Below are 24,627 nucleotides of genomic sequence, written 5' to 3'. Positions count from 1 at the left end.
AATGCTTGAATGGAATAATTGTGTATTGAATTGATACGGGAAGGAGAAAATTTATACAATTGATATGCACAATCAGCTCCTTATAAATTGGAGTCGACTTCCTAACTAGGCAAATACATGAAAACTAAGTATACAAATAATTAGGGATTTGATCCCATTGAGATCTGATTGATTTGTCAACATATTAGTGGCGGGGGGCAGAAATAGGGTTCAGCCAAAAGCTACGTTTTGCATTATGTATACCTTTCCAACGAAAGGGGCTCAGTTCAACCAACATGTAAAATTTTCCTCACAGCAACACTAGAAGAGTTATGTACCAAACCCAAAGGTCTGTACCATTTCATGGATCCAGATCCTCTCCAATTCTCTCTCTCCAGATTCTTTCCAAAACCACAATCTGGGCCGTTAATGCAGATCATGTGGCCAGCAATCATTCTTAAATTTTTTTTAATTTTCTCACCCAATGATTAGAGTTTCATTAAGAGAGAGGATCTGGCCATAATTTCCATTCAAATTTTAATTTGAATATTCTAATAGATTATGATATATAAAAATTACCATGAGTCACAAAGTGAAGGCAACGACACCATCCCTCCAGAAATTGGCTCGTTGTCGAAGCTTCAGGTACTGTACTTAGGCAGAAATAGTTTTTGTGGGGAAATCCCATCTTCTTTTGGGAATCTTTTTTCTCTTCAGTTGCTATCTGTGCAACAAAATAATCTGCATGGAGGTATACCAAACAGCCTTGGCCAGTTGAATAGCTTAAAGAGTCTTGATTTGGGTTCAAATTAATTTGAATGGTACCATCCCTCCCTCCATATACAAACTCTCTTCTATTACGAACATTTTGCTGGTTGAAAACCAACTTCATGGAACACTTCCTCCTGGCTTGGGCCACACTATATTCCCCAACCTCAAAGCCTTTCACTTCTATTTCAACCAATTCACTGGACCAATACCAACTACAATCTCCAACGCATCCAACCTTGCAATATTTGAAATCTCAAAAAATACGTTTCTGGTTAGAAATAGCTACTAACAATCTTGGAAATAATGAGAAAGGTGACTTGGACTTTATCTCTTCTCTGGTTAACTGCACCAATTTAAAGGGTTTGGATATCAGTTCCAATAATTTTGGAGGAGTGCTACCTGAATCTGTCAGCAATTTCTCAATAAAGCTCGAGATAATGTTGATGGGAGCGAATCAGATACGCAGAAGCATTCCTTCTGCGATTGGACATCTTGTCAACTTGGGGAGAATAGACTTTGAGGAAAACCTATTTCGATCAAGTATTTAATTATTCAATGAATCAGCAATTCAAAAACAAAAGTTAAATGAAATAAACAAACTATAAGCATCAGTCGAAAGAATCTTCATATGCATTCCAACCAAAAACTTAAAATTGAGGCAGGCAAGTAAGAAATCGACATTACTAGAAGAGCTCATTGAAACAAAATATTGTGCTGTGCCGATCATAATTTTTTGGAAAGCTAATTTGGTCTAACCTTCTCCCTTTCCCTGTTAGCAGCCTTGTTATTTTCAGTAGTGATCTTCCTCTTCTGGTAGAATCCCATCTTGAATTCATCCGCTTCCTCAATTATTTGAACCAACAACTCCTTTTCTCTCTTCTCCTTCTCCTCGAGATGAATCGCATTCTGCCTGAATGTCACAAAAGCTCGGATTATTATAACTCCCTTACAACCTCACAGAATTCAATCATTTATTTCTCCCACCACCTTCAATGCAAACATAAAATCACTTTCTGAAAGTCAATAAACAACAATTATGAATCTTTTTTCGATTCGAATTCAGCTCCCCAATCTTATACGAACAATCGGCACGTGAAATTCATAAAGAATTTAACAAGTTTTTATCTTTTTAGATAAACAATCAATTTAACAACCGAAATCAAAACAACAACTTCCACTCAATTTCTCAGCAACAGAAAGATCAAGCCAAATCAAAACCAACAACTGTCAACTAAATTGTGCAAAAGAGTCAAAATTTAATTGCCATACAGAACTATTGGTTCAATCGAAAACAATCAGAATTCGAGACCCTACCTCCTCCATTCTCTGAGAGCGAAGCCCTCCTCAGGCAGCATCTCCGACGGAGGCGGAAAATCGTATCGTCCCGCCAAACCCTCCATCAAAGCCCTGGCCGCTCGATTCGGCGTAGATCGACGGAGGAGAGAAGGCCTCCGACGCCGGCTGAGTGGCGAAAGCGTCGTCTACGGCCGAGCCGTGGAATATTGGGGAATCGGTGGCGGAGTCCTTAAGCGACTCGGAGTCGGCAAAGGAGTCGAATCGCTGGGATGGAAGTCGGGGGTCGTAGCTCAGGTAACCGTCGTCGGCGAACGGGCGAGGTGACACGGTGGTCGGAACAGAGTCGTCTTCGGGCTGAGCAAACGAGGCTCTGATTAAGTCAAGTGCACTAATGAGCGAAATGCTCCTAAAGGCAAAACTCACGCAGAAAATATCGGGTCCGTCATTTGGGCTAGGCCGACTCACTGGGCCTTCATTTGATATCTGACAATATCCGGTCCAATGTTTTAATTTGGATGTTTTGGTGATTTGGTTCCACAAGCCCGATTCTGCTCCTCGATTCGGTACCCAGAAGATGAGGTTCTCAAGGTTCGATGTTTCCTCCTCAACGTCTTCCTTCCTGCTCGATTTGGATTGGAACGAAAAAGCTCCAACATGGGATCAATTTCTTCCCCCCTCACTTATTATTTATTTCAATTGGATGGAATTGGCCTTTCTGTTCTCCAAAATCTTTGTTAGGGATTACATTTTGCTTAAATTTTGTGAGATTGAAATTAAATCGGGACTTTTTCTGATTTTAAATTATTTACATAGTTCCAAAGCACTGTGTTAAACAGTGGAATTTTCATTCAGATTGTAGTAATTGTCGTACGAGTTGAAACTTTGGTGTGGAGTTGGTGCAACTTTTGGGGTTTGTGCGATGTTGTTTTGATTAGTTGTTGGCTAAAATTTGGTTCTTTTTATTTGGGTTGGGTTAATTGAATAAAACTGTGGTTTATGATATTCAATCAAAGGAAAATGTGACTTTCACAAGCTCCAAGCCTCTGTCAATTATAGAGATCTCAATATGTATCTAAAATTTGCTTAAGACACTGGTGGAAAAATGTATTTAACGTTTTACGTTCATATGCATCGGCTCGACTTCTAAAAACTTATCCTGCAAAGCTATGCTTCACAAGTTTACAATGCCTGTCAAGTGCAGCACATACATTTGTGTTGTATAATTGTATTCGATAAGGATAATACTATCACTGCACCTTATTCCTTGAAACCTTGGCCTTCTTGAGTCTTCGTCGGAGCATTGCAAATCAGTTTTCCGACTCGATATCATGGTGTTCGGTAATTCGGCTGGTAATTTTTGGCATAATCCATTTGAAAATTTTAGTTGTTTTTGTTGTTGGTTATATTTATTTGTCAAAGTAATGAGTTTGGTTTCATGGTCAGGGCTTTATGAGTATGATCATGATCCGTCAAAAGCTAGGGAGCTTGAAGTGGCAATTAGAATTAGAGTGATAATACATAGTAAGTGTTTGGTTTTTGTTTTTTTCTTTTAAATTTCTGCAGCAAAGTTTTTGAATTTCTCATTTTTCAGACACCAAATTCCCATTTGAAAAGAGTAGGTTGGTTAAATACAGGTTTTTCATGGCAACTATAGAACTTATGTAGTATTGATGTACGTATTTTTGCTGGGAATTACATAAAGTTTTCCTTCTGCTTGAGGGCTTTTCTCAGTGTTTGTCTGAGAGTTTCAATTCTGTGCAAATCGAGGGGCGCCGACCCTAGCTTCGGCTGGGTTGGTTAGCTCATTTCTCCTTCCTTTCTTTGTCTCCTCTTTCTTCCTTCGGCAGAGTTTTCCCCTGATTTCTATTTCGTTTTGCCCCTTTCTTCTTATCCTACTGGCGTCCCTCCTCCTAGGTCATCCATACTCCAACCTGCAGTCATGCTTCGCTGATATAGTGTGTAGAGCCTCGGTGCTTGCACAGGCTCGGGTGTTCCCAACACCACCACCTTCTCGATGTCTGCCTCTGCTGGCAGTGTTGCTCGTGGATCTCCACGGGCTTCTTTCTTCTGGTAGCCGGAATTCTTCTTCTGGTTGTGATAAAATATGAACTTAACCCATGAGAGAGAAGTGTTGAAGATGGTTTTGTATATTTGCTTGATGAAACAATTACAAGATGAATTGCTTGATCAAACAATTACAAGATGAAACATATATATAGGGAAGAAAAAGAACATAAACCTAATTTTGCCTAACTTACCTAACTTGCTTGACTATGGTAACTTGCCTAACTTTGAACAAGAAAATTGACTAGCCTACCATTATTCCAACATGTTTATTTCAAGCATTTTAACACTCCCCCTCAAGTTGGAGTGTGAATGTCGATGACACTCAACTTGCTAATTAAGACCTCAAATTGTGCCGAGCTTAGTGGGTGCCAAAGGTTTGAATGACGGTTGACATTGTGAGCTAAATGAGGATTTTGTGTTGACGACAAGTAATAGAGCCCATTATATCGCTTGCCCAGGCCAATCGTCCTCCTCGTAGCCATGTCCTGTGACGTTTGCAAAATGGTGAGGATTACCATCCAAGTTGTTTTCCTTGAGCATGGCCATGATTTGGTTGTACTTTTCAGGAGTGAACTTGGGGCTGTCACCGTTGGTTTCATGACGGTGCTGATCCGTGACTGTGGCGACTTCACTGCTAGTCTTTGTTTGATTAGCCGCAGGTATCTTCTTGTTAGGAAGAATCGTCTTTTTTTTTGCCATGGTATTTGTGCCCCGGTGGAAAACCATTGAGATAGAAATACCGATCTCCGGTATGATATTTTTTTTTTTTATCACAATATGAGCATTTAATAGAGGAGTTACCTCGTTGTGCAGCCTATGGCTTGTCAAATGCATCACTTGCAAACTGTTGTTATGACGAGTGAGAGATACCTCGTTGTGCAGTAGATTCCCTTGCTGCAGCTCCTCAAAATTATCCTCACTTGGTTTGTTGATCGTCCCGTCAACAAAACCAAGTTTGTTCTTGACCGTTAAGGCCATACTCATGGATTAAACCCATGTGTTGTAGTTGTCTTCCACCAATGGTTGTGGTACGAGGATTGCACCAGGTTGATCCGAGTGGTGGAGATAGATAGAGGAGATACCTCGTTGTGCAGTAGATTCCCTTGCTGCAGCTCCTCAAAATTATCCTCACTTGGTTTGTTGATCGTCCCGTCAACAAAACCAAGTTTGTTCTTGACCGTTAAGGCCATACTCATGGATTAAACCCATGTGTTGTAGTTGTCTCCTTGAAGGGTTTTGGAGACCAAGATGTTCCCAGGTTGATCAGAGGGGTGTAATAAAAAACGGGTTCGAGAGATCAGTAGCCATCTCTAATGGTTTTGTGTTGGTTCCTGAATCACTCATGATGACGATGTTGTTGGTTGTGGTGCGGAAGCGTTGAAGATAGGTGGGGTATTCAGAGTCACCAGAAACGGTGCTCTGATACCATGATAAAATATGAACTTAACCCATGAGAGAGAAGTGTTGAAGATGGTTTTGTATATTTGCTTGATGAAACAATTACAAGATGAATTGCTTGATCAAACAATTACAAGATGAAACATATATATAGGGAAGAAAAAGAACATAAACCTAATTTTGCCTAACTTACCTAACTTGCTTGACTATGGTAACTTGCCTAACTTTGAACAAGAAAATTGACTAGCCTACCATTATTCCAACATGTTTATTTCAAGCATTTTAACAGGTTGCTTGATTTCAACTAAGGTGGCTGCGTACCAGTTGGTGCTTGGGGTTGGATGCTCTGATCGACGAGTCGGCGTGCGGGAGGAGAAGTGGAATTGGGCGAATCTGGAAGTACTGTTGCAGCGGTGGCTGCTGTCGGAGTCTCGGAGTTCTCGGCTTTCTTTTGGTTTTTCTGTTTTGGGCCCACGTTGTTGGTTGGGCTTGCTTTGGTCTACTTGGTTGGTCCATTTTGCTTGTATATACTTTTGTTTTTGGACCTTTGTTAGTACCGTTTGTAAGTTTGGTTTTTTCTTGTGGTAATATATTGACCTTTAAACCAAAAAAAAAAAAAACAAGCTGGATTAATAATCATCTTATTTTGATAATTTTGCAGTATAAATCACTATCGCATATTTTTGTTTGTATAATTTGGAATTACTTACTAGATTTTTTTAATTGAAAACTACTCGTTAGATTTAGATTAATCATCATGACATTGGAATTCAAGTTTTTGTTTGTATCAGTGCATGCTATTGCTAACCACCGAATCAATTACGTTTGTTGAAATTTTTGGAATAATTATTTTTTTAATGCCTGATTACTTAAACCTATCAGCACAGGTCACTCTGTAATAGGTATAATTTTGTATTTTTTTTTATCAAATTTGATTCTTAATTGTGGAAATGGGGTTGAATTTATTGGAAACTGATGATCCCGCAATGGTGTTCGTTCATCGTACATCGTACCGGCAGTTTCGTTAGGTACTATTTATATTTGAATTTTAAAATTTAAATGATTTCTGATCGTATGATGTACGATGAACGGACACGATTACGAGATCCCTATGATCCCTAGGAAAATGATCCGGCGAGGATCCTTTTTTGAATTTATTGTGGTATAATTTTGTATTTTTTATCAAATTTGATTCTTAGTGGTCTTCTTGATGTTCAACTGTAGGGAAATGGTTCTTGAAATTGTATTTTGGAATTAGTGATCTTGATTCAAAACAAAATGACTAATTTCCTTCCTACAATTCACATGCATGTAAATAGTATCGCCATTATATGTATTTAGAAATCTTATATTTTCTATACAGTTTTGAAACTCACAGCATAAGAGACCTTTATTTTCTATATTGATATATTTCCTAAATATTTTAAAGACGCAAAGGCACTGTTTCTAGTCTTACCTACTTTGCTTTCACCTTCCAATACGGTAGAAAACTAGCTAGTCTTACCTACTTTTTCTAGTCTTACCTACTTTTTCTAGTCTTACCTACTTTTCCCGTCAACCAGCCGTGCAACCCAATTTGGACGCTAAATTGACTCCTTTCTTTGCGTCAACTTACAATTACCTAAGGTTAAATATCCAGAGCTTCATTTTGCAGCCTAGCTAAAATGGAGTTCTCAAGTATTCATATTAGCATTTGGTTTATTTTCATTCAACCACTCTTTCTTCTCTTTCTTTTTAGCTCTGCCTCCTCCTCGCGTTTAGCGGGGAATGAGGTGGATAGGCTTTCCTTGCTTGCCTTCAAAGCTGAAATCGTGACCGATACCCTCGGCATCCTTAGCTCTTGGAATGAATCCCTCCACTTCTGTCGTTGGCCAGGCATCACTTGTGGCCGCAGACACCAAAGAGTTACAGTGCTCGAACTCAGATCAAGTGGGATGGCAGGCCACCTATCTCCCCACATTGGAAACTTGAGCTTTCTGAGGGCTTTAAACCTCCAAAACAATAGCTTCAGCCACACCATTCCTCCTGAAATTGGTCGTTTGTTCCGCTTGGAAAGACTACGCCTTCATAACAACTCCTTCAGTGGTCATATTCCATTCAACATATCACGTTGCTCTAACCTCCAATACCTTCACTTATATCGCAACACTCTTAGTGGCGAACTTCCAACTGAAATTGCCTCATTGTCCAAGCTTCGGGTACTTAATTTAGGCAGGAACAATTTTCATGGGAAAATCCCACCTTCTTTTGGGAATCTTTCTTCTCTTCAAAGGCTATCCGTGCAAAAAAATAATCTGCATGGAGGTATTCCAAATAGCCTTGGCCAGTTGAAAAGCTTAGTGTTTTTTTCACTGGCTACAAATTACTTGAGTGGTACCATCCCTCCCTCCATATACAACCTCTCATCAATTAAAGTCATTTCTATGTTTCTGAACAACCTTCATGGAACTCTTCCTCCTGCCTTGGGCCACACTATATTTCCAATCCTTGAAACTTTTGTTGTCCATACCAACCAATTCACTGGACCAGTACCAGCTTCAATCTCCAATGCCTCAAACCTTTCAGAATTTTCTCTCTCATCCAATAAGTTTATTGGGAAAGTGCCCAGTCTGGCACGCCTGTCAAATTTGTATTGGCTTGATCTTGATGATAACAATCTTGGAAATAATGAGGAAGGTGACTTGGATTTCGTCTCTTCTCTAGTTAATTGCACCAATTTAGAATTTTTAACCGTCGGCCTCAATAATTTTGGAGGAGTGCTACCTGAATCTATCAGCAACCTCTCAACCAAGCTCACGGAAATAGATTTTCAAGAGAACCAGATACGCGGAAACATTCCCATCGGGATCGGAAATCTTATCAACGTGAAGAGACTAGGCTTTTCTGCAAATTTATTGGCAGGCACTATACCGAGTTCAATAGGTAAACTGAATAAGCCTTATGACCTATATCTACATTCGAATGAATTGTCAGGTAATGTTCCATCATCTCTAGGAAATCTTACTTCATTAAGCAGTTTGTATCTCCAGTCAAACCAATTACAAGGTACCATACCGCAAAGTCTCGGAGATTGTGGGTTGTTATATTTGGTTCTTTACTACAACAATCTTAGCGGTCCAATTCCAAAACAAGTCATGAATTTACTTGTTGAGTTGGATCTATCTGGAAACCAACTTACCGAATCTATTCCCATGGAAGTAGGTAACTTAAAGCATCTTGTTTTCTTGGATGTTTCTGAAAACAAGTTATCTGGTGAGATTCCACAAAGCTTAGGGAGTTGCACAAGTTTGACGACTCTGTATTTGAGAGAAAATTTATTGCAGGGGACAATTCCTAAATCCTTGAGCACTTTGAGAGGAATTGAAGATTTTGACCTCTCTCACAACAACTTATCTGGCATAATTCCCAACTACTTGGGGAGTTTCCCCTTCTTGCAGAATTTGAACCTTTCATTTAACGATTTTGAAGGTGCAGTACCAATCCAAGGAATTTTTAAGAATGCAAGTGCGGTATCTGTTGTGGGAACACACGGCTTTGTGGAGGTATACCTCACTTTAGATTGCCTAAATGCATCTCCAAGCAATCTAAGCGCGGGTTATCTCCTAAGCTGAACTTAATTATCTCAGTTTCCTGTGGGGTTGTCGGCTTGGTCTTGGTGTTGTTACTTGCGCTTCTTTATCGATCAAGAAAGGCTAGAGCGCTTAAGTCAACTTCAGGATCATCATTGGGGGTTTCACTCTTGAAACTGTCTTATGGAGATCTCCTCAAAGCAACTGATGGGTTCTCTGCTTCGAATATGATTGGATCTGGAAGTTTTGGGTCCGTGTACAAGGGAGTTCTCAATCAGCATGAAGAAAGAAATGTTGCGGTGAAAGTACTTAATCTTCAAACTTCAAGAGCTTCTAAAAGTTTCATATCTGAATGTGAAGCCTTGAAAAGCATTAGGCATCGAAATCTTGTCAAGCTACTGACTGCTTGTTCAAGCATTGATTTTCAAGGAAACGATTTCAAAGCCCTGGTGTATGAGTTCATGGTGAATGGAAGCCTAGATGAGTGGCTGCACATATCAGCTCAAGGAGTAGATATGCCAGCCAATCTGCCAAAGAATCTGAATCTCACTCAAAGAGTTAACATTGCCATCGATGTAGCGTGTGCTCTGGATTATTTGCACAACCGCTCCCACATGCCAATAGTTCATTGTGATATAAAGCCCAGCAACATTTTGTTAGACAGTGACATGACTGCTTGTGTTGGTGATTTCGGTTTAGCAAGGTACCTCCGGGATGCTTCTTGCCCATCTGCTTTGCACGAAAGCAGTTCCAATGTCATAAAAGGCACCATAGGCTATACTCCCCCAGGTAAATTTTCTTTTATATATATTTTATTTGTGCTTGCACTACGTTTTTGTATATAGCATGAGTTTTTTTAAGTCACACATAAGAACAAAGCTATGTTTTGGTGCATATAACTTAAGAGTATGGAATGGGAGGCGAGGTGTCAACATATGGCGACGTGTATAGCTACGGAATATTGTTATTGGAGATGTTAACTGGCAAGAGGCCAACATATGAAATGTTTAACGGTGGTTTGGACCTGCACAATTTTGTTATGATGGCTCTACCAGAACGTGTGGGAGAAATATGTGATCCACTACTTGTTCAAATAGAAGAAAGCAGCAGCAGTACTAATCCCAGAAGAAATAGGGGGAATCATGCCCCAAATGATCGAAGAAAAAGGGTTGTGGAGTGCTTGACTTCCATTGCAAGAGTAGGAGTTGCTTGTTCTGTAGCGATGCCGAGAGAGAGAAAAGACATGAGCAATGTGGTAGCTGAATTGAGTCTAATAAGGGATGTGCTAATTGGAACTAGGATGCCTAGAGAGTATCTGTGACGACGATCCAAGTAGTGAGTAATAATACCCTGTTATCGTTAAATAAAATCCCCTAACAGTGCTTGAACTTTGCATGGTGATCTTCTGAATGATGACGAGATGGATTTTCCCGTTTTGCAATTGCATTTTGTATGTTTTGTAAATGATCTTAATTTGTAAGATCATCTTTATGTTTGCTTGGAAATTTGGAATTTGTCAAATTTTAAGTTTGGTTCTTGTTCTTATTAATTATGCGATTTTAATTGGGTTTTTCTACAAATGATCCTTGAGATTGATCAAATTCATCATGTTGGTCCCTCACTTTCAAAATCAATCAATATCATCCCTGACAATCACTATCTCACATCAATTTGATCATTCTGTGCAAAAGAGGCGCAATTCTCGTCACTATTTATGTTTTCATGTCAAGGCAGCATATGAGAACTGATAGCATTAAACATTGCTCACTCCGTATCTAATGAAAAATAGTTTTGCTCCTAACATTGAATTCCACCGATGATTGGTTTATGAGTTTCAGCCAATTCCTCTCTCACCCTGCGGAAATCCTCCTTATGACAAAAACACAACCCGATTGAAACAATAATCTTAACCGTGACGACAAATTTGCAAGGATTTATATGAGTGATGTCAGGACTATTGTTTTCATACCTGTGCAGTCAGAAGAGAGATTCTTTGGCAATCACCTGCAATGGTACACAAACACCATCAAATTTCCAAAATCGGAAAAATTACCAAAAATAAAATAAAAAACCCTAATAATTACTTCTTCTTTTTTCTAATGATATGGTTCGGTTCAATTGAGAAAGGGGTATGAAAAAAATCAAGAAAAGAATTGCGAAAAGGGATATTTGTAAAGAAATTTTTGGAAAACGTCGCGGATGGAATGTTGGTGCCGTGGAAAAATTTGCAGACTCCGATTAGCTCACAATCTAAGATAATTCGAGGGTGTACAGGAAAAATATTACCTTCTTCGGACCCAAAAAAGGTCGGAAAGGCCTGAAATTGGCCGGAAAAATAAACACCGCAAGCTGGGCTTATGGAACTCTTCGGTCGAGGGTAGATGCGAGCACGCAAAGCTCGAATGTTGTTGTTGTTGGCACTCTCTTGAGTCGAATTGTTGTGGTTGCAGTGCCAGCCGCCAGAAAACGTCGATTTTGGGTTTCTCGTTCGAACGATAAGTCGGAGTCGGTGAGGAGCGAGAGGGGGTAGAGAGAAGAGAAAAGAATAAAAAAATAAGGAAAGTGTTATTGGTCAATAACAATTCTTAAAAATAAAAATAAAAATAAAAGTACATATATTTTCTCCGACAGTGGTAGAGAAGTAATAAATGAAATTTAACGGGAGCAAAACGGGAAACACGGTTTGTGAACAATGAATCACCTAATTTTGAGTTTTAGTATATATCAAATTAAATTTGGTTGTGACTTCTTGATTTTTATCGTTAGAATTTATACTATTTTCGTACTTTCTTAAATTGCTCCAACTCTTTCTTTTATAAAGAAGTATTCAGTTGTTTCTTTCAAATTATCTAATGTTAACAATAATCAGTTGTGTCTTTCAGTTACTGCAACCATTATTAGACATAAATTCTATCTTGTAAGTTGCAAATAATACATAGTTTAGTTGCATCACCAGTTTGATAAATGTTTGTACGTCACTAATTAAAAATTATTCCAATCATTCTATAAATGTGCGTCATGTAAGGTCACCCCATCCCATAAGAGACATTGAAGATCATTCATGTTCTTTTTGAGTCTTTGCGTCAAATTAATTACCAAGCGCACTTAATATCAAGAGCTATAATGATTGCATGCGTATATATGCATGGTTAGGGAATCCTGTTATTGGAGATGCTTATTGTAAAGTGGCTTACAGATGAAATGTTCAAAGATGGTCTGAACGTGCACAAGTTCGTTCGGATATCTTTGTCTGAGCTTGTTGAAGAAATATGTGATCCCGTGCTTCTTCAAGTAAACGAAAGCAACACACATAGTAGTTGAAAATAAAGGGTTTATGACAAGTATAAAAATTCTCTACAATCTCACAATTATCAAATAACAACTTCAATACTTTATTCTTCTCCATAAGTAGGTATTTATAAGATTACATAGGAGCAATAAACGAAATAAATCTAAACAATCCTTTGTTAACAAGACAAGGCTAGACCAAATCAAATCATATCAAAACCCTAATTAAATCATATAAAATCACTAATTAAATCAAATCCTAAAATACTTTCCTTTTTATTTTCCATCAATAGTAATACCGCAAACAATAGGAATCAGGTCCAAGATGATCAAAGGCATCTTCTGCAGATTTGCCGAGAGAGCGGATGGATATTGGACATGTTGAAGGACTATGCCTAGTAAGGTTTGTACTAACTGGAACCTGGATTCCTAGAATTAATATGATCACGGCCTAAGCAGCACGCGATCCAACTGAGTTTGTTCGAGTACTGAGTTTCTCATTAGTATGAATGAGCATAATTTATGGTCTTATTCTTGGCAGTTTGCTGCCTAATTTCTTTATGCGCTTCAGGCATGGTGTGAAGAAATCAAGTAATTGTTGAACAACCCGAAGCCCTTGGTCGTGATGTTTATCGAAGTTAGATATTGTCCTACCAACTCGTAACCTGCATTTTCATACTTCCCTCTTGCCTTGCATAATTTAATCACCAGAATTCCTACTTCTGTTCACTGAATGATGGGTATTCATGGCCCAATCTTATCTTCATTTCGATCTCTATGACAAGAAAAAGAAGAACCACATGTGGAGATAATCCCATTTCAGCAAGAAAAAAGAAAACCACCGCTAGCAAAACTGACAATTCGGAAGCTGAGAAAGATTAAGCAAATAAACATCAGCCGCGCGAGGAGAAGAAAAGCTAATCGTTGAATTGAATTGGACATGTTTTGCATTATTAGTGGTAGGGGACAGAAATAGGGTTCAGCCAAAAGCTACGTTTTGCATTATCATACCTTTCCAATGAAAAGGGTTCAGTTCAAGCAACATGTAACATTTTCTTCACAGCAACACTGAAGAGTTATGTGCCAAACCCAAGGGTCTGTACCATTTCACGGATCCAGATCCTCTCCGAATCTCTCTCTCCAGATTCTTTCCAAAACTACAATCCGGGCTGTTAATGCAGATCATGTGGCCAGCAATCAGTCTTAATTTTTTTTTAATTTTCTTACCCAAACTAATTCACCTCTCCCCTGCGGGACGGCCAAGATTATAATATCATTAAGAGAGAGGATCTGATCATAATTTCCATTCAAATTAATTTAATACTCTAATAGATTATGATATATAAAAATTAGCATGAGTCATAAAGTGAAGGCAACGACAGTGAGATCCACGAAATTTCCAAAGACTTTGAGCAACGGATTTGGACGCCAAAGTTTACTCCTGCTCTTAACTTTGAACTTTCTAAGTCTTTGCGTCAACTTACGATGTCTTTCGTCAATACCTACATTTGCTTCAAGTTTTAGTTTTGTTTCTGTTCATGCATATGCACTTCTGCTTCAAAACTCGAGCTTTTTTTTGGCGGCCGCAATGGAGTTCCCAGGTATCTTCCTAACTACTTGGTTTGTTTCCATGCAACTCTTTCTTTTTACCTCCGTCTCTTCCTCACGTCTAGTAGGAAATGAGGTGGATAGGTTGTCCTTGCTTGCCTTTAAAGCTGAAATCGCATACGATACACTCGGAACCCTTAGCTCCTGGAGTGCATCCCTACATTTCTGTCAGTGGCCTGGTATTACCTGTGGCCGCAAACACAAGAGAGTCACGGTGCTCGACCTTCAATCAAGAGAGCTGGTAGGGTCGCTATCCCCCCACATTGGAAACTTGAGCTTTTTGAGAGAGTTAAGCCTCGAAAACAATAGCTTCAACAACAACATCCCTCCAGAAATTGGTCGTTTGTTCCGGTTGCAACAACTACACCTTGAAAACAACTCCTTCAGTGGTCATATTCCATTCAACATATCGCGTTGCTCTAACCTCCAATACCTTGGATTATATGGAAATGATCTTAGTGGCGAACTTCCAATTGAAATCGGCTCATTGTCCAAGCTTCATGTACTTAATTTAGGCAAGAACAATTTAAGTGGGGAAATCCCACATTCTTTTGGGAATCTTTCTTCTCTTGAGGAATTATCTGTGGCAGAAAATAATCTGCAGGGAGGTATTCCAAATAGCCTTGGCCAGTTGACTAGCCTAAAAACTCTTTATTTGGGTTCAAATTATTTGAATGGTACCATCCCTCCATCCACAAACAACCTCTCTTCTATTACAATCATTTCGGTGTTTCTAAACCAACTTCATGGAACTCTTCCTCCTGGCTTGGGCCACACTATATTCCCCAACCTCGAAGCCTTTCACTTCCAATACAACCAATTCACTGGACCAATACCAACTACAATCTCCAACGCTTCCAACCTTGCAATATTTGAAATCTCAAAAAATAAGTTTTCCGGAAGAATACCAAATCTGCCAAGGATGTCCAATCTGTTCCGGTTAGAAATAGATACTAACAATCTTGGAAATAATGAGAAAGGTGACTTGGACTTTCTCTCTTCTCTGGTTAATTGCACCAACTTAAAGCGCTTGGATATCAGATCCAATAATTTTGGAGGAGTGCTACCTGTATCTGTCAGCAATCTCTCAATAAAGCTCGAGGATATGAGAATGGGGAGGAATCAGATACGCGGAAGCATTCCTCCTGAGATTGGAAATTTCATCAACTTGAGGAGAATAGACTTTGAGGAAAACCTATTGAGGGGCTCTATACCAAGCTCAATTTCTAAACTAGATAAACTTATTTATTTGGTATTGGATAACAATCAACTGTCAGGTACCATCCCACCTTTTATAGGCAATCTATCTTTTCTAGAAACAATAGATCTCATGTCCAATTCCTTACAAAAACAAATACCGCAAAGTCTTGGTAATTGCAGTCATTTGATATACTTGAATCTTTCTCAAAATATTCTTAGCGGTCCCATTCCACTACAAGTTTTGTCATCCTTGACACATGTTGCGGGTTTGGACCTATCCAGAAACCAACTTACCGGATCCATTCCCTTGGAAGTAGGTAACATGGAGTCACTTGAAATCTTGGATCTTTCCGCAAACATGTTATCTGGTGAAGTCCCAGGAAGTTTAGGGAGTTGCAAGGGTTTGAGTAGTCTGTATCTTAGAGGAAACTTGTTTCAGGGAACAATTCCTCAATCCTTGGGTTCTCTAAGATTGATTGAAAATTTGGACCTCTCTTGTAACAACTTGTCTGGCAGAATTCCCACCTATTTGGGGAGTTTCCGTTTGTTGCAGAACTTGAACCTATCACATAATGATCTTGAAGGTTCAGTACCAACGGAAGGAGTTTTCACAAATAGAACTGCATTTTATATCAAGGGAAACAAACGGCTTTGTGGAGGTATACCTAAGTTACAATTGCCCATATGCAATTCCAGCAACTCCAACAATAAGCAAGATATATTTCCATGGCGAAAAGTACTTATCTCAATTGCTTGTGGGAGCGGTATTGGAGTTATCTTGCTATTGTGCTTCATCCTTCTTTATCCAGCCAGAAAAGCATTGCGCTTTGTGCTTCTTTATCTATCAAGCAAAGCGAGATCAAAGTTAACTTTAGGATCATCATGGGAGGTTTCACTCTTGAAAGTTTCATATGAAGATCTCCTCAAAGCAACTAATGGATTCTCTTCTCGGAATTTGATTGGTACTGGTGGCTTTGGGTCTGTGTACAGGGGAATTCTCAATCAGGAAGAAAGAATTGTTGCAGTGAAAGTACTCAATGCTCATCGTTCAAGAGAGAGTTTTATGGTTGAATGTGAAACCTTGAAAAATATTAGGCACCGAAATCTTGTCAAACTACTGACCGTCTGCGTAAGTATCAATTTTCAAGGGAATGATTTCCTAGCTTTGGTTTATGAATTCATGACGAATGGAAATCTAGAAGAGTGGCTACATTTTTCAGCTCATAGACTACCTGGGGCACCCATTGTGCAGGGGCATTTGAACCTTACTCAGAGGGTAAATATTGCCATCGACATAGCTACTGCTCTGAATTATTTGCACAACCACTCTCACATGCCAATAGTTCATTGCGATTTGAAGCCCAGCAACGTTCTCTTGGAAGGCAACATGACTGCCCGTATTGCTGATTTTGGTTTAGCAAGGTACGTCCCGGATGCTTCGTGTTCACTTCCTTCACACAGAAGCACTGCCAATGTCATAAATGGCTCCATAGGCTATATCGCCCCAGGTAAGATGCATTGTTGCTTCAACCTCTTTCTGACATGTACAAGAACATTAATTTTTCATTTATTTCAGTTTTTAACAGTTTGATCCATATGTTTCTGTGCGGAAAAAAAAAAATTATAGAGTATGGCATAGGAAACGAGGTTTCAACATATGGAGATGTGTATAGCTACGGAATCCTGCTGTTGGAGATGCTTACTGGAAAGAGGCCTACAGATGAGATGTTCAAAGATGATCTGAACCTGCACAACTTTGTTCGGATAGCTTTGCCTGAACTTGTAGAAGAAATATGTGATCCGGTACTTCTTCAGATAAAAGAAAGCAGCACTCATAGTATTGCATCAAACAGTAGGAATCAGGTTCAAGATGATCAAAGGCAAAGAGTTAGGAAGTGCTTGGTTATCATGGCCAGTATAGGAGTTGCTTGTTCTGCAGATTTGCCAAGAGAGCGGATGGATATTGGACATGTTGTAGACGGATTATGCCTAGCAAGGGATGTACTGTCTGGAACCTCGATTCTGTTAAAGTTCTAATTGAAGTGTTTTTAGTTGAACGAGAAGTAGGAATAAGGATAAGCTCAAAACTCAAAAACAATGGAGAGAAGATTATGATGGTGGTGCTCTCTGTTAAAACTTGCACAGAGAGTAAAACTACATATTTTGTATTGCTTCACTCTCACACACATTGCACAACGGTTGGGTTACAAAGCATAATAGAAAGAGGATGATCTCTGCCACACATCTAGATGGACACAAGGAGATCTTTACACCTGTTACAAAACCTTTTTTACAATATGACCTCTACACTTGGTTTAATTACCAAAGTGAATACACAATTAGACACAAGACTTATTTACTTCTAATATTCATGTAAGCTCAATAGCTTATACACTAACACTCCCCTTTAAGCTTTGAGCTGATATAACTCCAAGTTTGTCCCTGAGATAGTTGAATCTGTCCTTTGGTAATGCCTTGGTGAAAATGTCTGCTACTTGTTCTTTGGTAGGACAGTAAACCAAGTCAATTATTCCTTGCTGCAAGGCATCCTTGATGAAGTGATATCTCCTGTCAATGTGTTTTGTCTTCTGGTGAAACACAGGGTTCTTGGATATTGAGATTGCAGATGTGTTATCACACTGCAGAGGGGTTGCATCAACTTGTAACTCTCCAAAATCTTCCAGAACAAATCTGAGCCATATGGCCTGAGCTGTGGCTTCAGAAGCACTGATATACTCGGCTTCTGCAGTAGAAAGAGCAACACAGTGTTGTTTCACAGAGGCCCATGAGAACACTCCACTCCCAAAAGAAAATGCATAGCCTGAGGTGCTTTTGCTGTCTTCAAGAGATCCTCCCCAGTCACTATCGCAAAAACCAATTAAGACTGCCTTCTTGCCTTTCTCATACTTCAAACCATAGTCCAATGTGCCCCTAACATATCTGAGCACTCTCTTAGCTGTTCCATAGTGTTTATTGGTAGGACAATGCATATATCTAGCTAATAAACTAGCTGCATACATTATATCCGGCCTTGTGGCAGTGAGGTACAACAGACTTCCTACAATCTTCCTATACTGCTCCTCATTTGCTGCACCACTTCCATCATCTTTACTTAATTTCTCAGAAGTAATGAGAGGTATGGAGACAGGTTTACACTCCTTTAGACCAAATTTATCCAATAAGGAAGAAGCATACTTCCTTTGATGGATTAAAATGCTAGTATCTGTTTGTATAACCCCCATCCCCAAGAAATGATGAAGCATCCCGAGATCTGTCATCTCATATTTATCTTTCATGTCTTCTTTGAACTCATTCAGCATCTCCTGGTTATTTCCAGTGTATACTATGTCATCAACATAGATAGAGACAATTAGAATATCCTTATCTCCCCTTGTCTTAGTATAAAGAGTTGCTTCACTCAAGCTCTTTATGAATCCACACTGAGTGAAATAACTATCAATCTCTCCATACCAGGCTCTAGGTGCCTGCTTCAATCCATACAGAGCCTTATACAATCTGTAGACTTTATCTTCTTTGCCATTAATCACAAATCCTTCGGGTTGTTCAACATAGACTTCTTCCTGTAGTTGTCCATTCAGAAATGCAGATTTAACATCAAGTTGATATAATTTCCAGCTTCTCTGTGCAGCAAGAGCTATCAAAGTTCAGATTGTATCTAGTCTAGCAACCGGAGCAAAGGTCTCATTGTAATCAATTCCTGGTTTCTGCACATACCCCTTGGCAACTAGCCGTGCCTTGTTCTTTTGTACTGATCCATCCAAGTTCAACTTGGTTTTGAATACCCATTTCACCCCAATAACATGTTTATCACTTGGTCTATCCACCAATTCCCAAGTTCTATTCTTCTCAATCATGGTCAGTTCTTCTTCCATAGCTTTTATCCAAGCTTGATCTTGAGCAGCTTCTTCGAATTTTTCAGGTTCCACAATACACAAATTGCACTGTGCCATAATATCATTTATGCTTCTCTATTTCACTGGAGTATGATCATAAGACTGAGGAATCTCAACAGATTCTTGAATGCTGCCTTCTTGTTCTTCAGTATGAGAGAATGTAGAGGAACTGGAGGCACAGTCTTGAATCTCACCCAACCCATGTGAATTCTGAATGTGGGTCACAGCAACAGAGTTCTCTGAATGTTCCTTCCAATTCCAGGTCATAGTTTCATCACAAACTACATCTCTTGAAAGAATTAACTTCTTAGTGCATGGATCAAACATTCTGTATCCCTTCTCACATGTAGCATATCCAACAAACACACATTTGACACTCTTAGCATCTAGTTTCTGTCTCATTTCAGATGGTATATGCACATAGCAGATTGATCCAAATACTTTTAGGTGACCAATTCCTGGTTTTCTGCCACTGTATGCTTCAAATGGTGTCAGATTATCCAGTGCTTTTGTAGGTGATCTGTTTAGAATGTACACTGTTGTATGCACTGCCTCAGCCCACAGAAAATATGGCATGCTTTTATCATGAAGCATTGCCTTGGCCATCTCTACAACTGTTCTATTCTTCCTCTCCACTACTCCATTTTGCTGTGGAGTATAGGCCATAGACAGTTGTCTTTGTATTCCTTCAGCCTCTAAGAATTGGTTGAATTCATTTGATACAAACTCACCTCCTCTGTCACTTCTTAGACACTTTACTTTGAAACCACTCTGTAATTCTACCATGGCTCTAAACTTCTTGAAACAAGTTAGAGCCTCAGATTTTTGTCTTAGGAAGTAAACCCATGACATTCTTGTATGGTCATCAATGAGAAGCATAAAATACTTATTCCCAGCAAATGATTCATTTTGCATAGGACCACACAAATCAGTGTGTATAAGCTCTAGAGGACTGCTTGCTCTCCAAGCTTTCTCTTTTGGAAACCAATCACGATGTTGTTTCCCAAACTGGCATCCTTCACATACACCATCAATGTTTTCAAGATGTGGAAGACCATGTACCATTTCATTTTCTCTGAGTTGTTTAAGGCTCCTGAGATTTAGATGTCCTAATCTCTTGTGCCAAATCCAGGTAGAATTTGAATCGGTGCTAGCTTTCAGAACGAGTTGGCTGTTTTTCCACAGAGAAAGGGGATAACATCTGTTTTCCTTCTTCTTAACTTTGATCACAAGATTATCAAGAGAAGGTCCATCAAACACACTACACAAGCCTCCTCCAAACAAGAGATAGTATCCATGCTCATCAATTTGCCCAACGCTCAGTAAGTTTTCCTTTAATCCTGGCAGATGCATAACCTCCCTGATATACTTCTTGCCTCTATTAGTGTCTATTTCCAATGAACCCATTCCAGCAACATTCACTAACACACCAGTAGGCATTTGCACTTTTCCAGCAACATTTGTTTTTATGTCAACAAGCAGATTAGCATCCCCTGTCATGTGGTTACTACAACCACTATCAATATACCAGTTTCCATTGACATTTGACTCTGAGATCGCACTATTAACATAGAACAAATTTCCTGTCACTTCCACCTGATTTGCAGAGTTTGCCTTTTGCACAGTCTTCCCTACAGTGCATTCTCTAGCCCAATGACCAAATTTATCACAATTATAACACTTAGGTTTCCCCTTATATCTACATTCACCAAAATGGAATTTGGAACACACTCTACACTGTGGTTTAACTGCATCTTGCTTCACATACCCAGAAGAGTTTGAGTTCTGTGTAGGATTAATGAATGACCTCTGTTGAAACTTAGGCTTAGATTCCCATTTCTTTCCCTTCGAATTCAAGTGCTTATAGGATTTGAATGTACCAGATTGAGCATTTCCACTAGTTTGTCCTTTTGAACTCACAGAGAATGAGGCAAAAGCCTTTTCAGTGACATCAACACTATGCAAATCAAATCGTTGTTCTTGACTCTTCAAAATCGCTACAACCTCCTGCAGTTCTACAGTTTCTAAGCACTTGGTATTTTCAATAAGTAGACATATGGGATCATATGGTTTACTGAGACTAATGAGAACTTTCTGTACAAGCCTTTCATTAGACAGAATCTCACCAAATGTTCTCATCTGATTGATCAATTCATTTAGCCTAGTAAGATACCCAGACAGAGTTTCATCATCATGCATCCTAGCATACTCAAATTCACGTCTCAGATTTTGTAGTTTCACAGATCTTACCTGATCACCACCATGGTACTCACCATATAACAGATCCCATGCCATCTTCGCAGAATCTGCATTGGCTATTCTAGGGAATATCTGATCTGAGACTGCGTTATGGATAATACCCAGAGCTTTTGCATCCTGCATATATGCAGCAACAGTTTTCTCATCGTCTTCTTCTCCTGAGCTTCCTTCAATCTTTTTCTCCTTCGATTTTGATGTCGTAACACCTTTTTCCACAAGTTTCCATAACCCATGGGATTTGAAAATCGTCACCATCTTGATTCTCCAGAACTCGTAGTTCTCACCGGAGAAGATCGGAGTTCTCACCTCAGAACTTCCAGATCCAGCCATCCTCGAGCTTTGATGATACGAATACAAATCGAAATCGGGTTTTATGGAATTCCGGCAACGTCGCTCAATCTGGAACGAGCTCAAGTGTAGCTCGATTGATTTTTACGCCCAGATCTCAAATGATCGAACCAGGCTCTGAGGCCATGTTAAAGTTCTAATTGAAGTGTTTTTAGTTGAACGAGAAGTAGGAATAAGGATAAGCTCAAAACTCAAAAACAATGGAGAGAAGATTATGATGGTGGTGCTCTCTATTAAAACTTGCACAGAGAGTAAAACTACATATTTTGTATTGCTTCACTCTCACACACATTGCACAACGGTTGGGTTACAAAGCATAATAGAAAAAGGATGATCTCTGCCACACATCTAGATGGACACAAGGAGATCTTTACACCTGTTACAAAACCCTTTTTACAATATGACCTCTACACTTGGTTTAATTACCAAAGTGAATACACAATTAGACACAAGACTTATTTACTTCTAATATTCATGTAAGCTCAATAGCTTATACACTAACAGATTCGTAGTAATCATATGATCACGGCCTAAGCAGCACATAAAACAACTGCGTTTGTTCGAGCACTGAGTTACATTTTCAGAATTTGCAGAAACGAAGACTATTGTATTGTAAAATAAAATTATAATATAAGAGAATAATTTTCAACTGAAATTGGACTTCTTACCTGCATTATCTTTGTTCCCTTCAGATTCTTTCTTTCAAATATGCATCAGCAGTTTGTCCTTTTCTTTTCTTACCACCAGTTGGAGAGTAGCTTTCAAATACTAGTTAACAGCAACAGATCTTGTCATCTATTTGCTCTCTGTGTCTACTGTCAACAGTAAGAACAGTTTCAAAGAAAGCAGCACTGAGATTTGAAGTTTGAATACAAATAAATAAATACAAAAGTAACTTAGCGTCTTATTCTTGGAAGTTTAATCCATGATTTATTGTTTCCCATTGGTCATGGTGTTGAGAGGTTAACTAATTGTCATGGTGTTAAGAATCCAGCAATCGTCCAGAGGAAAGGCTAGTCATCGTCCTACAACTCGTAGTCTGCATAATTTTATCACCAGAATTCCTGGTTCTGCTTACTGAATAATGGATCTTCATGGTCCAAGCTTATGCTCCGTTCGGCCTATATACCTTTTTGTGACGACCCTTCTCTTTGTTATGAAACTTTTTCAATATACCACGTCTGGAAATCCATTTGGAAATGGAACTGATCGATTGGCATTACTCAAATTTAAAGGATCCATATCTGCTAATCAATACGGATTCTTGAACTCATGGAATGACTCATTTCACTTCTGTAGCTGGTATGGAGTTACTTGCAGCAGGAGGCATCAAAGAGTAGGATCCTTGAACCTGCAGGCTCTGTTTTGCAAGGAACCATACCACCTCACATCGGAAACCTCTCCTTTCTTAGGCTCATCAACCTTCGAAACAACAGCTTCTTGGGCAAGTTTCCACAGCAAATTGGTCATCTGTTCCTACTGTAGTATCGTGACCTCAATGACAACATTTTGGAGGGGAAATTCCAGTCAACTTAATATACTGCTCTGAATTGAGCATCATAAGTTGAGATCAAACAGTCTCATGGGCAATATACCATAGGAACTTGGCTCGTTGGCAAAGCTTTTGACACTTTATCTTGGCACAAAAAAATCTAACAGCAACAGGAGGCATCCCTTCTTCCTTGGGGAATCTTTCATCAACTACACAACTTTCCTTGGCATATAACATTATGGTGGGAATAGTTCCGGAGGAAATAAGCAATGAACTTGAGGGCATTATCCACCTGACATTGGCCTCAACATGCCTAATCTCCAACAAATTGGCATTGGTGGAAACAAATTCTCTAGGACAATCCCAGCTCGATTTTCGCATGTTTCTCAGCTTCAAATACTTTGGGTTAGCAAGACTCATTTCAGCCACCGCAGACTCTCCTCTAATCAAAGTATCACAGTTGGAACAACGGGAAACACTGGCTATGCTGCTCCAGGTAAAACTCTTCTAAACACACTTTCACAATTTCTCAAATTTCTACCTAGACGGATAAGTTATTGAAGAGGTAGAAAGACCGGGTAAAAGAAAACTAAAAACTAAACACGAAATTAGCTATCAGAAGAACTCTTAATTTACCAAAAGTAAAAGTTAGCGTATTATAGACGTAATGTTCCGATTTTGTAACTAGTCCACAGAGAACTTATAAACTCGATTGTTTCATGAGTTACAGAGTACGTAATTGGTGGTGAACCATCAAGACAAGGGGACATATACAGTTATGGGATCCTAGTGTTAGAAATATTCACGGGAAGAAGACCAATCAAAGAAATGTTCAAAGACAGTTCCAATCTCCAGAAGCAGATTGTGGATCCTGCTCTCCTCGCCTCGCCGCTGTTGAAGAGAAAGTGCCTGCAGCAAAAGAAGAGGAAGCAAACCACATCAATGGAGAAACTGAGGCGGCAGAATCACCAAAGCAAACTACGCGAATACAAGTGAAATGAATCCATTTGTGAGGAAGTGCATACCTTCCGCTCCTGGGGATTGGACTCGCATGCTCGGAAGAATCACCAAAGCATAGCTAGAAAATGGAGGATGTCACTAGGGATCTGCATTCATATACAAAATCCATTCACCGGTGTAGAAATTCGTCGCGAGAGACCGAAAATCAGAAGCTAAATGATAGTTGCTTGCTGCTATGCAGCTTTACTGTTAAGAAAATGTGATACGTTAATCATAGGCTTAAGACAATTAAGCTGATGAACGTTGAGGGTCAGATAAATATCTCTGTGTTCACGTTTGTGAAGTGAAAGTTAATTCATCATGCAAGAGTTTATTCTTACGATTGGTCTCCCTTTATCTAATTACACACAAGAACTCAGTGACACGTGATGACAATAATACTACTACGAGCATATATTCATTACACATAAGAATCTCA

The 24,627-nt window shown here is 39.2% G+C and overlaps 1 protein-coding gene, 1 long non-coding RNA gene and 2 pseudogenes across 4 annotated transcripts; 2 read left to right on the top strand and 2 right to left on the bottom strand.

Annotated features, from left to right (window-relative positions):
* Positions 1 to 5: 5 nt before the first annotated feature.
* Positions 6 to 2,703, bottom strand: LOC148695955 (uncharacterized; annotated as a pseudogene). Its single transcript, XR_015964447.1, has 3 exons — positions 2,065 to 2,703; positions 1,507 to 1,660; positions 6 to 1,277 (listed from the first exon to the last, which is right to left on the bottom strand). The product of XR_015964447.1 is annotated as an uncharacterized LOC148695955 (transcript).
* A 4,349-nt stretch (positions 2,704 to 7,052) lies between these two features.
* Positions 7,053 to 12,823, top strand: LOC137735515 (LRR receptor-like serine/threonine-protein kinase EFR; annotated as a pseudogene). Its single transcript, XR_015964126.1, has 3 exons — positions 7,053 to 9,869; positions 9,986 to 10,296; positions 12,704 to 12,823. The product of XR_015964126.1 is annotated as an LRR receptor-like serine/threonine-protein kinase EFR (transcript).
* Positions 10,759 to 11,650, bottom strand: LOC137735517 (uncharacterized). Its single transcript, XR_015964127.1, has 2 exons — positions 11,367 to 11,650; positions 10,759 to 11,084 (listed from the first exon to the last, which is right to left on the bottom strand). It is a non-coding gene; the product is annotated as an uncharacterized LOC137735517 (long non-coding RNA).
* Positions 12,824 to 13,913: 1,090 nt separating the features above from the next.
* LOC137733177 (uncharacterized) lies at positions 13,914 to 17,213 on the top strand. Its single transcript, XM_088697439.1, has 2 exons — positions 13,914 to 16,684; positions 16,804 to 17,213. The coding sequence occupies exons 1-2, from the start codon at positions 13,957 to 13,959 to the stop codon at positions 17,211 to 17,213; spliced, it is 3,138 nt and encodes a 1,045-aa protein (XP_088553565.1). The 5' UTR covers positions 13,914 to 13,956.
* Positions 17,214 to 24,627: the final 7,414 nt, after the last annotated feature.

This window comes from Pyrus communis, chromosome 7 (genome assembly GCF_041283825.1).
Source record: "Pyrus communis isolate YQ-2024b chromosome 7, ASM4128382v1, whole genome shotgun sequence".
Lineage (NCBI taxonomy): Eukaryota > Viridiplantae > Streptophyta > Magnoliopsida > Rosales > Rosaceae > Pyrus > Pyrus communis.
This window is presented reverse-complemented; position numbering and strand designations above follow the sequence as displayed.

Excerpts from the sequence above, each read along its gene's own strand:
- LOC137733177 (XM_088697439.1), top strand. The coding sequence starts at position 13,957 with ATGGAGTTCCCAGGTATCTTCCTAACTACTTGGTTTGTTTCCATGCAA. Across the intron at positions 16,685-16,803 it reads CATAGGCTATATCGCCCCAG|AGTATGGCATAGGAAACGAG; the intron begins GTAAGATGCATT and ends AAAAAATTATAG.